The 18,915-nt window shown below is 37.6% G+C and overlaps 1 protein-coding gene across 1 annotated transcript in view; it reads left to right on the forward strand.

Moving 5' to 3' along the window:
* Window positions 1-18,915, forward strand: part of PPFIA3 (PTPRF interacting protein alpha 3) — a 404,830-nt gene that overhangs the window by 373,231 nt on the left and 12,684 nt on the right. The window contains exon 26 of the mRNA XM_070944575.1: window positions 16,406-16,581. Coding sequence (XP_070800676.1) covers window positions 16,406-16,581 — 176 coding nt within the window. The remainder of the gene's footprint in view (window positions 1-16,405; window positions 16,582-18,915) is intronic.

The following is an 18,915-nucleotide window of genomic DNA, read 5'->3' on the forward strand; positions in this document are numbered from 1 at the left end:
TATCCCATTCATAAACAAAGTATTGTTCATTCAATTCAATCAGAGTCTTAATATCCAATTTCTTTTTTCTTTTTTTTAGCCAATTTAAAATCTCCAAGTCTTTTTTTTTCCCCTTCAATCAAGGTCTGGTGAATTTCTGAATTTCTTTCCTTGCAGCCAAATTACCGGATGTGAGTGCAGATACATACCCACTCTCACTCCTTGCTCAACCAATCTTTTCCACCCTATCAATCTTTCAAATGGATCAGGAATAACTCAATAGATAGTAAAAAAAAGGTCCTCACCTCGATGTCACAGGCTGTCTTTTAACTTCTTTTGTTGCGGCCGTCCCAGCTTTTTAGCGACTTCTAGGTCGCTTTCCACACTGTCCAATTTGAGGAGCTTCTTCCGGTCTTTCCAGGGAGATTGCGATGGACGACTTAGGTCACTGAGGACCCTCAGACAGCGGGGATATTGACGACCCCTTGGGAGCACCCAAAGAGTCCGTCGTATCGCCGCAACGCTGGCCACGCCTCCCCCTCATTAGCATTTAAATAGGGATAAATTCCATAGCAGGAAGTTAGAAAAGTCTCACCCAGCACAGCCACGCTGCTCCTTGATTTTTCCCTTCCTTTCTCTTTCCAAGTTGTCACAGCTTCGGTTCAGCCTTAATGGCTGTCTTCTCCCCTGCCGGTTTCAAGGGGTTTTCCCCAGATCAGACGGGAGACTGCGCTTCTCCTCGTGATCTATGGGGTTTCCCCAGGGGTGAAATGCTCCCGGTTCGGACCGGATCGCTTGATCCGGTAGCGATGGAGGTGGGTGGTTCGGAGAACCGGTAGCAAAAATCCCTGCCCCCTCCCCATGCCCAGCTGAGCCGCACAATCATCAGAGGCTTTTTTTTTTACTTTTAAAAGCATTTTTTCTACAACCTCTTCGGCCGAAAAAATGCTTTTAAAAGTAAAAAAAAAAGCCTCTGATGATCGCGCGGCTCAGCTGGGATCGTCAAAGGCTTTTAAAAGCATTTTTTCTACAACCTCTTCAGAGCGAAGAGGTTGTAAAAAAATGCTTTCAAAAGGCTCTGAGGATCCCACCTTAGTTGCCTGATCGGCAGAGGCTTTTTTTCTTCTAAATGCCTCTGACGATCCAAGCTGAGTTGCCTGATCGTCAGAGGCATTTAAAAGAAAAAAAGCCTCTGCCGATCAGGCAACTCAGCTGGGATCGTCAGAGCCTTTTGAAAGCATTTTTTTACAACCTCTTCACCAAAGAGGTTGTAGAAAAAATGGTTTTAAAAGTAAAAAAAAATGGCCACGCCCACCCAGTCACATTACCCCACCACCAAGCCACGCCCACAGAACCGGTAGTAACAAATTTTAGATTTCACCACTGGGCTTCCCCTCTATCTTCATCAACTCACCTGAGGTTAACTTTGGCCCTTCGGGGCCTCCGGACAGGTGAAATTGGATGGGTATGACGGAGCCCTGTTTTCACCACTCCACTCCACTGTGACGTCAGCTTCCTTCCCTGCTTGGAGGCTTATAATAGGACTGGTGAGAACTTGCTACCTTGAATACTATTCGGGAAAGAAAGGCAGAATGCACATCTAGGGAGTTATTCTAACCAAGGCCACCATACCATAATAATCATGCAGATAAGTAACCATTTCTTTAAGAAAAAGGGTGCCCTGTTCCAAAATATGAAATGAAATGTCACTGAATTTCAGTGACAATGCATCCATCTGGTTGACCAAGATTATTACCTGTTTTTAAATTATAAAGGGTATTAAGTAACACTTCTGATATCAGCTAATACTCCCTGGAGTTCCCCAAGACCTTTTATAGGTGCTACAGTGTTGGCTACTTCTTATTTCTTCCTGCGGGAAAAAGATACAGGATGGGACAATGATGCAGCTTGATCATCCAGGCCCTGAATTTAATGCATGTGTGGTCCAACCAGCTGTATTGCTTCTGCTGTGAAGCACCCAATTTAGAACATAGAGAACATAGAATAATAGAGTTGGAAGGGACCTCAGAGGTCTTCTAGTCCAACTCCCTGCTCAAGCAGGAGACCCTATATCATTTCAGACAAATAGTTGTCCCATCTCTTTTTAAAAGCCTCTAGTGATGGAGCACCCACAACTTCTGAAGGCAAGCTATTCCATTGGTTGATTGGTCTCACCCTTAGAAAATTTCTCCTTAGTCCTAGGTTGCTTCTCTCTTTGGTTAGTTTCCATCCATTGTTTCTTGTCATGCCTTTTGGTGCTTTGGAAAATAGATGGCCCCCCTCATTTTTGTAGGAGCCCCTCAAATATTGGAAGAGTGCTATTTTATTGTGCTATTTTATTGTGAGTTGGGGAGATGTTTGGCAAAATTGATTAAATGGAAAAAAAAAAGGGCATGGTTGAATTTGCTTTTTAAATCCTGTCAGCACTTCTCTAGATAAAAAGTGAAAGATCATTAAAAAGATCACCAGTATTTTTTGGCCGTTACACGGCATATTCAGTTTGGTTTGGCTGTTACACAGCATAATCATTTTGTTTGGCTGTTCAACACAGCATATTATAACTTTTTGGCTGTTAAACACAGCATATTCATAGTTGGTTTAACTATCAATCTCTACTTAAACCTTTCTTTGTTGTTTCCATCCATCTATGCATTGCTTTTTCACATAATCTTATTTTTCTGTATCCTTTTTCATGACATTCATGACATTTTAACATTGAGACATGGTTCTTGCTTAATACATATCTTTAACTGTATTTATAAATTCCTTTTAACATTTTCAATTAAACATATTTATCCTTGTTCTTTTCCTTAACATTTTGACATTAAAACATAGTTCTTGCATCAAGCATATCTTTACATGTATTAATTAATTTCTTTTAACATTCTTAATTTCTATAAAAACCTCCCTTTTATTATTACAATCCATCTTTACTTTATTTTATTTTTAATCACATTATCTTCATTTCCTCGCATGCAAACGTATATTTCCTTCCATTTTCCAAATTTTTAATTTTTTTTCTCCATAAGTCACATTAAATCTCTTTTCTTATTTTTATTCTGGATATGATGTATCAAATCTTTTTCTTTTGAGGCTGCGCTTAATCCTTCTTCTATTCCTGCACCAACATTTTAAATGTTATTATTTTAACTGTAGGAGTTCCATTGTAAATTTCTTTTCTTTTCACCATAATCAACTGCCTGCATACAGGAAAGAAAAATCCTCCTCCACAGAATTCAGTAATTTTTATCTATAAAACTCAGAGTTTCCCATAACAAAGGAAAGTTACAAAGTTCCTCTTTATGCCAGATGGTGTCTCTCTATAATCCACATTTTCCATTAGTCATGCAAGATTCCATTTTAATTATTATTATATAACCATCCAATTTATTTCTTCTTATTTCTTCTTCTTTTAATTAAAAAAATATCAAATCTTCTTTTAAAATCCAGTTCAAATTTTAAAGTTTTTAGTCTTTTAACCATATCTCCAGATTAATTCTCTTAGTTCTGTTCCAAAATTAGTTGTTTCTTGGGTCTTTGTCTCTTTAAAGTTGTAGTTTTAAAAAGTTTTTCCAAAGCCCCTTTGTTGCATATCCGCTGTTTTAGGCTAGGGGTCTTCTAATTATTAGTGATGTTCCAAACATTGTTACAAGCCTGGGCTGTTGTCACTCACCCGGCTTCAAAAAGCTCTGTTTTTCTCTGCTTTCCTCCAGCACTTTTCTTGCCCGGTTGTCACAGCTTCGTGGCAGCCGCCATGGCTGCCGCCCCCCGCCGCCGACTCACAGAGGGTTCCCTCCAACCTCCGAGGAACTTGCCTGTTCCTCTCAGTCGTCCGAAGCACCCCTCTTCTTCCTCCATCCCTGCAAGATGGGTTTGGTCCGAAGACCCATCGGCAGCGGTTCGGCAGCTGGGGTTTTCGCAGGGCTCATCAGAGCCCGCTATTTCCCCGACTGTCTCGTTGCAACGCCAAACCGGAAGTCTAAATTAATATGCTGTGTTTAACAGCCAAACAAAGGGCATGCTGTGTAACAGCCAAGCAATAAAAAAGGATATGCTGTGTTCAACAGGCAAATTAAATGGTTATGCTGTGTTTAATAGCCAAGAAATAAAAATGATTGGTTTAACAACAAAGATAAAGACAATAATGTTGGTTTTTTTTTTTTTTAGGAAAATATAAAATGAGGTGGGATAATTAAAGTGAGGGGATGTATGTTGAGAGTGATAGTTAAGATAAAATGAATAAGATAGGTTCAATAATAGAAATAAAGAGTATAAATTTTGAATTTAATAGAAAAAAAATGGGTATGTTGAAATTAAAAATTTTTGGAATGTTTAATATAATTGTATGATTTATATTGTTAAAATATATCCATCTAAGCAAATGAAAGAGAAAATGGATTGATAATTGGTTAGGATTTAAGATTTAAGTAACGGGTTTTTGGGGATAATGACATAGTTATATAGATAGATTTGAGGGAAATACTTGTTTTAAAATATTTAGTTGTGTTAATTGAAAAATAAGATTTGTTAATGATTTGCTTTAATATGTGACTGGAGCAAAAGCTTCGTTTTGAAAAGATGTGTTTTATGTTTTTGTTTTAAAAATAAAAAAAAATATATAAAAAAAAGATCACCAGTATTGTAGAGCTGGGGCAATTTTTGCACTGTCAGTTTGAAACAAACTCAAAATTTCCAATGGAAAGAGCACATAAAAAAGGCATGGATGATTTTCCTACCTTTCTGTAGTTGACTAGGTTGTGCCAGTTTGATGAAAGGTGGATGTCTCAGCTCTCTTCTCCCTGAGATCCTCTGCTTTTTGCACCCTGGTGCCTCCACCTTTCTGTCTTAATGTAGCTGCTTAGTGATTTCTGCTGCCATTGCCTATCAGTCACATGGATGTGTTTACCTGATGTTTTCCCACATAACCCTGGCATGTGAGACAGGTAAGAATTTCACAGGCTATGCCACCATTGAAGAATAAACCAAAAAGTAGACAAAAATAAAGTGAATAAAAATGAAATAAATTCTGTATTGTAAGGCATGTGACAAGGCAGTCAGCACCCCTTCTCCTTTAGAAGGACATCATTCTCACAAATGATTTATTTATTTTGTTAGATGTTTATCCTGTCTTTATTACTTTTTAAGGAACTCAAGGTGGAGAATTTATCTAATATTCCTTCCTCCCCTTAGTTTCCCCACAACAACAACCTAAGAAGTGATTTGGGCTGGGAGACAGTGACTGGTCACTCAGCCATTTTTTCAAGCCTAAAATGGGACTAGAACTCAGAGTCTCTTGGTTTCTAGGCCAGCATCTTAACCATTACTTTGTTTAAAAAGGAGGAAGGAATGTCAAAATAATTTGTAATAATTGCATGTGAAAACAGGGTTGGAGGAAACAAACTTGTAAAGCTGCAAACATCACAGATAACATTTCAGAATAATCTCCCATAGAATGATGCAAAAGACAAGAGAGGTTGTATCAAATTACAATCTGAGATGGACCTGTTAGTAGGAAAGGAGACTAGAATGAGCAGTAATACTTTGCAAGATGCATCAAACCTGAAGTCAATATGTTTGTTATTTATTTGCACAAGGTGAGCATTCTTTTTATTTGAAAACTAGTCACTCCGGCGAGGTGAGTGGCTGGGCGTGACAAGGAGTGGCTGGGAGGGGAGGGGCGAGGCGGGGTGGGGCCGGACATGGCGAGGAGAGGCCGGGCGAGATGAGGAACCCTTCGATGTGAGTGACATCGAATTGGCCACGCCCACCCAGTCACATGACCACCTAGCCACATGACCACCCAGCCACGCCTAATCAGCTGGTCATTAGGGCAGAGAACCAGTTGTTAAATTATTTGACTTACTGGTTGTAAGTCACTTTTTTCAGTGCTGTTGTAACTTTGAACAGTCACTAAATGAACTGCTGTAAGTCAAGAACTACCTGTATTGTACTGCTTGTTTGAGGAAGTTCTATATAAATATTTGTTTAAACAGAATTATGCACCTAGGTCCATGATGGCAAACCTATGGCACATGTGCCAGAGATGGCATGCGGAACCCTCTCTGTGGACACACGCGCCATCGCCAGCTCCTCTTCTGGTTTCCAGCATGCACATGTATGCCAGCCAGCTGATCTTCATGTTTCCGGCGCTCCGGTACGTGTGAAGACCAGTTGGCCAGCACGCATGCGCGTGCCGGAAACCAGAAGACCAGCTGGCCAGCACATGCATGCGCACCGGCCAGCTGGTCCTTGAGTTTCCGGGGCTCCGGTGCGTGTGTGTGCACATGCACGTTCCGGTTTGGGCACTCGGTGCTGAAAAGGTTCACCATCACTGACCTAGGTGCATCTGATAGTTTATTTCAGTAACCAGAGATCATGGCTGTGTTTGGAAGAGAAAAACAATTATATGAATCTTTCTGATTCCCAGGGTTTTTTGGGGGGAGGGTGCCTCCTTTCAATTAGTATGGGTATCTGTCTGCTGTTTCCATATCTTCTGAATTTGTGGTGGCCAGCTTTGATTAGGTAGGGAAGAATCTTGCCTGAGAATAGCTGCACACATTAACCAAGAAATGTTCTCTGGTTTTGGAAATAAGCAAAAATGAAAAGGATGTTTTGAAAACCTCCCCTATGGTGGCTGGAAAAAACATATTTTGCATTCACTACACCTTGAGTTCTGCATACCTACAATTTAAGAAGGTTTTGGAGAAACTGGAATTGATTTAGAGAAGGGCAGTGAAGATAATGAATCAAAAACCTGGAAATTAAATCTTGCAAAAAGAGATTAGAGGAATATAATAGCATCCTTCAAGTAGCTGAAGGACTGTTACATATGTTGTGACCTAGGCCTCCTGAGTCATTAAAACACACGAGTAGTCCCAAAAACCTCTTTTATTGCAACAGCTGTGAATTACGTTCATTCACAGCTGAGTCCCAATTAGTTGCAAAAAGTCCTTCGGGAGAAGTCATTCGGGATAATCACCCACCTTTATCTCCCTTGACACGCTGCCAAAGACCTACTTGGCAAAGCCACATGGAGTCCAGAATCAAACAGAGATGCCAACTGGGAACAGAACTAACAACGTTGCTTTCCTGCAAAGGGCCCACGTGCCTTTGTTCCTCTTTTAAGCCTTATGGGAGGGGCCAATCATAAATCAACCGACTTACTCCCGAGTCGTCCCTTTAGTTTTAACTGTTCTTGCCTTCTGGCAGCTCTGTGCATGCATGCACTAGGAACAGGCTCCTCCTGTTCCTCTGCCTCTCTGATGTCCAACTCTGGAGTCTCCAGAGTCCGCGCATAACTCCCAGATGGCCCTGGCCCCATCTCTACCTCCGATGCAGAGCCCTTGTCCGAACCTTCCCCAGACTCCAGGACTGGCCTATGTTCCTCCCCAGCCTCCTCACTGTCCGACTCCACTGCCAGCTCCGCAGGCTGCTGGCGGACCACAACAACGTAGAAGATGGCTAAGATCTATTCTCTATTGTGTGAAGACACAGAATAATGGCTTTAAATTAGAAGAAAGGATCTGTTTGAATGTTAGGGAAAAGGTCCTAGCAAGAAAAGCAGTTCAACAATGGAGCCAATTATTTAGGGATAGCAATAGCAATAGCACTTAGACTTATATACCGCTTTACAGTGCTTTACAGCCCTCTCTAAGCGGTTTACAGAGTCAGCATATTGCCCCCAACAATTTGGGTCCTCATTTTACCCACCTCGGAAGGATGGAAGGCTGAGTCAACCTTGAGCCTGGTGAGATTTGAACTGCCAAATTGCAGGAAGCCGGCAGGCAGCAGAAGTAGCCTGCAGTACTGCACTCTAACCACTGCGCCACCATGGGATGTAGTTGAGTTTCCTTCACTGGATAGATACATGCACAGGATAGGCATGACACCTGCTTGTGATGCTTTAAGCCTGGATTCCTGCTCTGAGCAAAGGGTTGGATTCATTGGTCTCCTACTTCTTTGCTTCTGTTATTACAACCTTCACAGCTTGTGAGCATGTTGCTTGTAGATTTAAGGGCTGAGCTCCAAGTGCAGAAAGAATGCATTTGAAAGTCAAGGTGAGCTATCAGTTCTCAGAGGCAATTGCTTCCCATAGTAAGATTTTAGACTAAGAATAAATGTTACAGTTTCATGGTATAGGGATTTCACATCAGATCCCAGATTAGAAAATTATTCAGTACTGGATCCTGGCTGGAAAATTATTCTCTCAACTAGGCTGCTTTTTTCTGCTTTTATTTAAGGTTTCTGCTTTGTTTAGCAAGGCCCACAACATTTTTTACTACTGCTGCTGGATGACTGACTGCTGGGATTGTACATAGTAAGCCATATTTTAACCATGATTTGTTAGATAAGCAACAATTCCCTGAATTTTCTCAACGTATTAAACTTTAAAAGGTAGTTTGCAAGCCACAATGACTGGGTTCACATAGCACAAAATCAAACAACATTTGATAGAACACAGTATCTGAAGCATGCCACTGAGTCAGATGTACAGTCCACTTGCATCAGTACCATCTGGACTGCAGACAGCAGCAACATTTTAGGATTTCTTATATTCACAGTAAGGGGCACAGAATTCAAAAATAATCTTCCAATTCCCAAAATATATTTTAAAAGAAGCATTCATCAGTCAGTAGCTAACAGTTAAATTGTGTTGATGAAATTGAATAATTTTAACTCAGCATCTGGAATACAAAAAGAATCAACATGAAAAATCAACTGTTTTTGGAAGGTATATTGTATTTGGAATGCCATCAAGGAAACACACTATGATGGACAACTTCTAATAAGAGAAACCTTATTACAGTCTTCCCAATCTGGTGCCCTCCAAATATATTGGATTACACTCCCTTATTTCCCAGAAGCATGGTTGGGAAAGAGAATTGTCATGTAACATATCTAGAAAAGGCTGCCATAATGTGAAAGTGTCTACAGCAAGGCAGAAAACACAGGCAAATTCACATAGTTAAGGAACAGAGCCATAAACATACACCAACTCCAAAGTCTTTTCCATTTTATCTTCACAACAGTCCTATGACATATGTAGAGCTAAGAGACATTGACCTGTCCCAAATTCACAGAATGATTTTAGGCTAAGTAGAGAAGTGAGGTTAGTTACTGAACTTATCTAAAGCAATGAATGCATATGGATTTGTAGTGGTTGCACAAAAATTGCAGGAACAAGAAAATGGAAAAGCTACATTGCAGATCTTCAGTATGTGGAAGGAAAGAGAGGACATATTTTCTCACTCATAGGTTGTGTTAACCAAAGATGCTTAACCAGGTCACATGCATTCAAATAGCACACTAAGCTTGGTTACTGTTAACTTTGGCTTGTCCTTGGTGGGTTTTTTTTAATAAAAGTCTTTTATTTTTTAAAACAAACACATAATACATCAATCCTTCCATGTGTCTTCTTGGTGTTTCTTCCGTGACTTCTTCTTTTTATTACTCCTCCTATCTTCATTTCTCCTTGACAGTTTCTATTTCTCTGTTGCAATATTTTCCCCAAATTACAATACATTTAATATAACATTCTCCTTATTTAATTATCACAATCTTTTATCTATATCTCTTTTTTAACCAATCATAAAATTTCCCCTATATCTTATAATAGTCCATATCCTCTCTCTCTTTAATCATCAAAGTTAATCTGTTCATTTCTGCACAATCTAAGATTTTTTTAATTACTTCCCCTTCCAAAGGAATTTTCTCTGCTTTCCATCTTTGTGCAAATACTATCCTCGCTGCCGTTATTATATGTATAATCAAGTATATATTTTCTTTACTAATTTTCTCTGGTAGTATACCCAATAGGAACAGCTCAGGTTTTAAATCAATATGTTGTTGGCTCATTTCTTCTAACTATGTCTTAATTCTTGAGCCTTGATAGTACAGTGGTTTAGTGCACCCTGTTATTAACACAGCTGCCTGCAATTTCTGCTGGTTCGAATCTCTCCAAGGCTCAAGGTTGACTCAGCCTTCCATCCTTTCTAAGGTAGGTGAAATGAGGACCCAGTTTGTGGGGGCAATAAGCTGACTTTGTATAAAATATACAAAAGAATGAAGGCTATTGCTTATTGCTTAACGCATTGTAAGCCGCCCTGAGTCTCCGGAGAAGGGCGGCATATAAATCAAATTATAAAAAAAAAAATCTGCTCCAATAGTCTCCAGTTTCTGGGCATGTCCACCACATATGATAATAAGATCTTGCTATTTGATGGCATTTCCAACATTTAGCTGATTTGTCTTTAAACATTTTTGCCAATTTTTCCGGAGGCATATGCCATCTATAAAACATTTTATATTGATTCTCTTTATATACAGTGGACATTGTTAGTTTATTGTTCCTTTCCCATAACTGTTGCCATCTATTGAGCTCAATTGAATATCCACAATTTTTTGCCCAAGCAATCATTGTTTCCTTTACTTGTTCTTCCTCTAATTCCATACTAAGCAGGAAGCTATAGATTTTTAAAATTATTTTATCCTCTGTTCCCATGAGTATCTTATCCAAATCCATCATTTCTAAATAAAAACCATATAATTTTGCATCTTTTTCATACCTTGCTTGTATTTGCATATGCGTGTACCAGTCTATCACAATCCCTTGTTCTTCCATTTCTTGTTTCCCTTTCAATTCCCCCTTGTCTGTAAGTAAGTCTTTATATCTAAAAATATTTCTAAAATTAACCATATTTGGGTGTATCAATGCTTCCATTGTTGATAACCATATTGGAATTTTCACATAGTATTTATCTCTAACCTTCTCCCACACTAATAACAATGCATTTCTTACATAGTGTCTATGAAAATACGTATGTATCTTTCTTCTACGATACCATAAAAATGCATGCCATCCCAATTGCAAATCATGTCCTTCCAAAGTTAGTAATCTTATATTTCTTAATTTGATCCATTCTTTCATCCACGTCAATACTGCTGCCTGGTAATATAATTCCCAATTCGGCAGTCCAAATCTTCCCCTTATTCTTGCATCTTATAGCATCTTTATATTTATTCTTGCCTTTTTTCCCTGCCATATAAACTTCCTCATTTTCTTGTTTAGGTATTGAAAATAAGTCTTTTCAATTTTTATAGGAATTGTCTGGAATAAAAACAATAACCTTGGTAATATATTCATCTTGATTATTGCTATTTTTCCCATAAATGATAGTTGCAAAGTTTTCCATTTTTCCAAATCTTTCTCAATTTGTCTTTTTAATTTATAATAATTATCCTCTTTTATTGTTACACATCTTGAAGTTAATTGTATTCCTAAATATCTCACTTTTTTCACAATTTGTATATCCAATTTCTCCCTTAATTCTCTTTTTTGTTTTTCTGTAGTATATTTTACCAATATTTTTGTTTTTTCTTTACTTATTTTTAAACCTGCTACCTCTCCATATTCCTCTATTTGTTCTAATAATTTGGGTCCTGTTTTTTGGGGTTCCTCCAAAATAAATACTAAATCATCCGCGAAGGATGATTTTTAAATTTTCATCCCTTTTATTTCTTCATTTCGTCTTTTATTTCTATTTAGCACTTCTAGAGTCAATACAAATAACAATGGGGATAATGGGCATCCTTGCCTTGTTCCTTTTGTTATCTTAACTTTTTCTGTCATCTCTCCATCATTATCTTAGCTGATTGTTTATCATATATTGTTTTTATAGTATTCATAAATCTCTCCCCAAAGTCCATTATCTGTAGTTGCTTTATCATAAACTGCCAATTTACATTATCAAAAGCTTTCTGTGCATCTAGAAATATCGCCATTTGTTTTTCTGGATGTGTCTCATAATACTCCAACATATTCAAAATTATCCTCGTATTGTCTCTAATTTGCCTTTTAGGTAGAAACCCATTTTGATCCATGTGAATGAATTCATTTAATAGTCTCTTTAGTCTATTCGCCATTATTGAAGCGAAAATCTTATAATCTGCATTTAACAATGAAATTGGTCTATAGTTTTTTATAAATTGCAAATCTGAATCTTCTTTAGGTATAAGTGTTACATAGGCCTCTATCCAGGAATCTGGCATTTTTGCTTTTAATAAAAGTTCATTAAATAATTCCAGCATTACATTGCTTAACACGTCTTGAAATGTCTTATATAGTTCCACTGGTAATAATAATAATAATAATAATAATAATAATAATAATAATAATAATAATAATAATAATAATAATAATAATAATAATAATTTTATTTCTATACCGCCCTTCTCCCGAAGGACTCAGGGCGGTGTACAGCCTAATTAAAAACAGAATAAACATCAATTTAAAATAATTTAAAAACATTAAATAAATTTGGCTTAATTTAAAACCCCAAAAATTTAAAACATCCAATTTAAAATTATGTTGCTAACCCAGCCTGGCGGAACAATAGGGTCTTGAGCGCGCAGCGAAATACCCGGAGATCAGAAATCTTACGAATTTCCGGGGGCAGTTCATTCCACAGGGCTGGGGCTCCCACAGAGAAGGCCCTCCCCCTGGGTGTCGCCAGCCGACATGACTTGGCCGATGGCACCCTGAGGAGACCCTCTCTGTGGGAGCGGACTGGTCGGTGGGAGGCTATTGGTGGCAGAAGACGGTCTCGAAGGTACCCGGGTCCAATGCCATGGAGCGCTTTAAAGGTGGTAACCAACACCTTGAATCGCACCCGGAAGACCACTGGGAGCCAGTGCAGCTCACGCAGGAGGGGTGTCACGTGGGCGCAACGGTTTGCACCCATAACCACCTGCGCGGCCGCATTCTGGACCAGTTGGAGCCTCCGAGTGCTCTTCAAGGGGAGCCCCATGTAGAGAACATTGCAGTAGTCCAACTGGGAGGTAGACCATCCGGACCTGGTGCTTTCCCATTTTTTTGTTTTTTAATCGCTTCTGTTAGCTCCATCATTGTTATTCTCTCTTCTAACATCCCTTTGTATTGTTTGGGTATTTTAGGTAGGTCTGATTTTTCTAAAAGTTGTATTATCTTCTCTTCAGATATCTTCTCTTGATAATAGAGCTTTTCATAATAATTTTGAATTATTCTCTTCTTTTCTTCACTTCTATAATGTATTTTCCCCTTTTCATCTTGTAAGTATTTTATTACTTTCTTCTCTTTTTCTTTTTTTCTTTTGTATGCTAACCATCTTCCCGGTTTATTCGCATTTTCAAAAAATTTTTGTTTAGATGCTCTTAATTTATTTGCCAAAAATTCTTGCTCGATAAAGTTTATTTCATGTTTTTTCATTTCCATTTGTTTCTTAATTTTGTTGTTTTGTGTGTCCTTTTGTAAATCTTCCTCTAGTTTCTTATGCTCCTCTTCCAATTTCTTCTGTATTTGTCTTTTCTTTTTCTTTTTCTTTCCCAGATATGTTATTGCCAAGCCCCTAATATATGCTTTCATTGTGGCCCATACATTCTGAAGTGATGTATCCTCCTTTTTGTTTATTTTGAAGAAAAACTCTAATTCCTTTTCCATTGTCTGTTGGAATTCTTTTTCATTTAATATTACTTGATTCAATGTCCATCTTGTCTTTTTCTTCTGTCCTTTCCAAGTTATTATTATTGGATTGTGGTCCACCCAAATACTTGTTTCAATGTTTACTTCTTGTATATTATCTATAAGTTCTGTTGAAATCCATATCATATCTATCCTCGACCATGACAAATGTCTATTTGAATAAAAGGTGTATTGTTTTTCTTTCAAATGTCTTTGTCTCCAAATATCTTGAATACTTAATTCTTCAATCATTGTGAAAAAAGATTTTGGGAGAGTTTTTCTGGTTTTCTTATTTGTCTTTGTCGTTTTATAGTCCAACTCCGCATCCATTACAGCATTAAAATCACCCATTATACTTATATATTCATAGTCCAATTCTATGATTTTCCTGTGCAGCTTCTTATAAAATTCTTCTTGTTTGTCATTTGGAGTGTATAATGCTATCAAAAGTATTTGTTTAAAATTCATTTTTATTTCCACCATTAAAATCCTGCTTTCTTCATTCTCAAATATTAATTTAGGCTCTAGTTTTTCTTTGACATATAAAACTACTCCCCTCTTACTTTGTTGTATCAATGAGGTAAATACAACTCCTAATTTTGAATGCTCTAATAATTTTGTATGTTGTTTTCTAATATGTACTTCTTGTAAGCATATAATGTCCATCTTTAGTCTATTTAATCTGTTAAAAATTCTGTTTCTTTTTGTTGCCGAATTCAGTCCATTTACATTTATTGATATTGCTTTTATTTCTTCTTCCATATTTTACTTTACTTGTTACTAGTTTTAAGTTTCATCGCTCTTGTCTCTCTTTGTTCTTTTGGATCCTTTAATCTTGCACCTTCTCTTAGTGCTCTTTCTTCCTGCTCCTTTATGCTTTCTTCTGTAGCTTTTTTTTTCCTCTTTGTGTTTAAGTCCTCTTGTTGCTCTCAATTCATCTTCTAATGGACCACAAAATTGTTCATAAAATAACTTCGCTTTTTCAATTGAATCCAATCTATGTTTTTGTTCTTGCCATGTCACCAAGATTCCTTCTGGTATTAACCATCTAAAACTTACTCCTTTTGTTATTAAAAATTTTGTTAAAAATTGATATTCTCTCCTCAAATCTCTAACTCTTTTAGGTATTTTCCTCAGTGCTATTATTTCTTTGTCTTTGTACTTCAATGCTGTACTCCTTGTTATTTGTAATACCTCTGATTTTAGTGCTTTCTTTGTAAATCTTACATGTACTTCTCTTGGTAATTTGTTTCTCATTGCATATCTTGTATGTACTTTAAAAGCCTCGTCAATGTCATTTAAAATCTTTTCCTTGGGTTCTTCTATATCTTCTGCCAGCATCTCAGCAATCACCTCTGGTAAATTTTCTCCTTTTTCCTCCTCTATATTTTGGAATCTTAGATAATAATCAGAATGATCCATTTCCAATGGAATTATTGTTTTTTTCTTGGTTTCTGTCTACTGAAATCAACTTTTCTTCTAATTCTTCAACCCTCTTTTCTGTCCTTTCCATTTTTTCTTCTACTTTTTGGATTCTTTCTTCATTTTTCCCAATCATCTCTTTCATTTCCTTTAAGTCTTGTTTCAAATCATCATGAAGAGACTGTATGAGATTTTTTAGTCCCATTGTCTCCAAAGTTTTTGTTTCTGTTGATGAGAGACTTGCTGCTGGGTGTAGATGTTCTTCATTTCGATGTTGTCAAAGATAAATTTGTAATCCGCTTATGTTTTATTTGTAATCCAACTATCTAATCCTCCGCGATGGTTGGATTAGACAAAAATATAAAAAGAGCAAAAAGAGAAGAAGAGAAAAAAACAGAACAAAAAAAAGGACAAGAGTTCAATCACCCCCTCAAAAATATTCCAACAGTGAAAAAAGGGAGAAAAAGAAAAAAAAAAACACCAAAAAAGAAAAAATATTCCCAAAAGAAAAAATAGAAACCAAGATTTAATCTCGAACAAGAAAAAAGGGAAAAAAACCACTTTTCTTCATACTCTTCTTGTCTTAATCCACCTTCTCAACCGTCCAGTTCTTTTCAAATCCAGTAGCAAGAGAGAGAAAACAGTAAAAAAAAGGAAAAAAGAATATCCACTCCTTATTCCCTTTATTAATTTATAAAGAGTCCAAGAAAGAAAAACAAAATCCAAACAAAGTACTTCAAAGTGTTCAGAAAAAGTAAATAAGGGAATAAGCAAAAAAAAAAAAAAGTTTAAAATGTAAAAACAAAATTAACAATCCAGTCCTTCTCTCTTGCACATCTGTTTTCTTATCTTCTCAGTCCACATTATCAAGGTCATCTTAATTTTCTTCCTTAATTTTTAAAGGAATTCCCAAATCCTCCTGTTTCTCCTCCAAAAGAAAAGTTTCTTTTAGCCTTGTTACTTTCGCTTTCCTCGCAGCCCAATGTTGGATGTGAGAGCTGAATACACTCCCGCTCTCACTCCTCTCTCTCAGCCTCTTTTCCACTCTATTTACTTGCAAGTGGAGATGAAGGGAAACTTTTTTTTTTTTAAAAAAAGAGATTTTCTCACCTCGATGACACACGCTGTCTTCTTATGCTTTCTTCTGCTGTGGCCGCCCCAGCTTCTTAGAGACTTCTAAGGTCTCTTTCTCCGCCGCCCAGTTTGAGTAGCTTCTCCAGACCAACCAGGGAGTTTGCGAGCCCCCTGTGTTGGTCTGTCCGTGCTCCTCTTGTTCATCGTCCCTACAGGACGACTTAGGTCACTTGAGACCCCTGAGCAATGGAGATATCAACGGATCTTTAGGAGCGCCTAAAGAGTCCGACGTACCGCTGCGATGTTGGCCACACACCCCTCTCGTCCTTGGTGGTTTATGTATTGTGAACCCCCCAAAATGGGCTACTTCAATGACTGGATTTTGTTCATTATGCAAATATAGCTTTTCAGAGTCTCCCCTCTCTGTTTTTGCAGATCCTGGCATATGGAGATATGAACCATGAGTGGGTGGGAAATGATTGGCTGCCCAGCCTGGGCTTGCCTCAGTACCGCAGTTACTTCATGGAGTCGCTAGTTGATGCCCGGATGTTGGACCACCTTAACAAGAAGGAACTACGGGGCCAGCTCAAGATGGTGGACAGCTTCCATAGGTGAGGAGAACCTAAAGCACTATGTTTGTGAGGCATTCACCCATATATGTGTGCAAAGGTCTGTAGTTTCAACCAAATATACATTTTCTATTAATGTTCCTCCACTTACAAAAGATTCTGGAACTGCAGTTTCATGTGGATATTAATATTAACGCTGGGTGAAATTGCCTTGAATATCACTTGCTCTTCTCAGCCATAAAATGGAACACTTAGAACTGAAATCCTCAAGGAAATGGTTGGTACGGACAACATTTTAACTGAAAATTTACCAGGACACCCTCAGTTACTTAACCTGGATCCAGCATCATCATCCTGTTGGGCATCTGCTGCAGTCCATTGAGAACATCATTCTCAATGGTGCAGTTAAGAAATATACAGTAGACAATGGACACAATGAACTTGCAAGGAACTCTCTTTAGATAGAAATATAATTACATGCTTCAGAATATGATATGTCAACCTTACTCTACTTTGGAGACTTTCTGTTCAGTGGAGGCCTGGATTGTATCCCAAAGTCATGGTGCACTTCCAATCAGTGCTGAAACTGAGAGAAAGCATTTTGATTTTTATAAAAGAGAATATTTGTAGCTCAGGGTTGAAATGAGGAGTCCTTGGTGCTCTCTGAGCTTGGTTGTTTTCTTGCAGACATTTCATTACTCAAACTAGGTAACATCATCAGTCTTTAGTTTGAGGAACTTTGTTTGAAGTTTGGTTTTCCTTTTTCTGGCATGCCTCTGGGAAGTACAATGGTGGTGGCCAGCCTCTCCATGTGCTCTGGTGTGATGGTCTGTTCCAGCTGTTCCTTGAGGTTTACCATGGTGTGCTGGTATTTGTTTAATCTAAGGTGTGCATCTGTGATCATGAGCAGTATAATTTTTCACCAATTTTCTTGTGCTATTTTCCATCCAGCTGTGCAGTTAAATTGGAGGTTTGTATTTGATACTGGTAGGTAGGGCATGCTGTCATAGGCAATCATGCAGGAAGAAAAGTTGTTCCTTGGTGGAAGTGTGCCTGCGGGCAACTTTTTCCCATTTGTGTGCTTTCTGAAATGCTTGACGCCTATATGTAGTATCAATAAAGGAGATTATTTGTACCTCAGGGTTGAAATGATGATGTTACCTAGTTTGAGTAATGAAACATCTGCACAAAAGCAACCAAGCTCAGAGGGCACCAAGGACCCCTCATTTTGATTTCTACCCACTGCTCACAGAAGTGTCTGCTAAATGTGGAGTTTTCATCAAAATGTGCAGAGAGGCATTGCAATGCAAGCTCTACCTCATATACTTGTCACGGTGCATGTACAGAAGGAGTAGAGTTTCCGTTGGAATGTTGTAACACATGTTTCATAATTTGACTCCTTCCCCCAACAAGTTGATACCTGTTTTTAGGGATTTTTTTTAATTTTTAAAAAGTTTTTTATTAATAATACAGAATTAAAAAAACATTGGACATAGATATGACATCACTGGTTCCAAATATCTTCCGTCACTTTACAATAATATTAGTACTCATATAAACATATAGTTCTTAAGCTTTGTTCACTATTTAAGCATAATATGATATGATATTAATACTTTTCCCTTATTTCTGTATATTTATTTATCTCTTAAACATACATTTATCTATAATAACATCTATATTTCTGTTCTAACACTATACATTTGTTTTGGCTACCCTCTTGTTATCTATCCAATCATAAAATTGTTCCCAGATTTTGTAGTACTTAGTTTCGCTTTTATCCTTGAGTTCCAAAGTGAGTCTGTCCATTTCTGCGCAGTTAAAGATTTTCAGTAATATTTCCTCTTCAGTTGGAATATCTTTCGCTTTCCATTTTTGAGCGAAGGCTATTCATGCCGCTGTGAGTATATGCAGTAATAAATAATTTGTATCTTTCTTATATTTTCTTTCTATAATTCCCAATAAGAAAGATTATGGTTTGACCTCTATATCTGTTAGCAAAATTTCTTCCAGCCAGTTCTTTAGTAAATTCCAAAATTTTTGCGCCTTTGGGCATTCCCACCACATGTGGTAGTAATTCCCAACGGTCTCTCCACACTTCCAGCATATCGAGGATTTCCCCTTATTCATTCGTGCTAATCTTGTGGGGGGAGGTGCCACCTATAGAACATCTTATAGAGGTTTTCCTTGTAGGAAGTTTCTAGTGTGATTTTTAAATTTTTTTCCCATAAACTTTGCCAATTGTCCAAATCAATATTGTGCCCAAAATATTTACACCAAATTATCATCGTTTCTTTCACCTGTTCCTCAATCATATCTTGTTCTAATAAATATCGATATAGTTTACTTATGGTCTTGCCTTCCCTGCTAAATAAA

The sequence above is a fragment of the Pituophis catenifer genome, unplaced genomic scaffold, assembly GCF_029215685.1.
Source record: "Pituophis catenifer annectens isolate HBS135680 unplaced genomic scaffold, rPitCat1.0.hap2 SCAF_5, whole genome shotgun sequence".
In the NCBI taxonomy this organism is placed as follows: Eukaryota; Metazoa; Chordata; class Lepidosauria; order Squamata; family Colubridae; genus Pituophis; species Pituophis catenifer.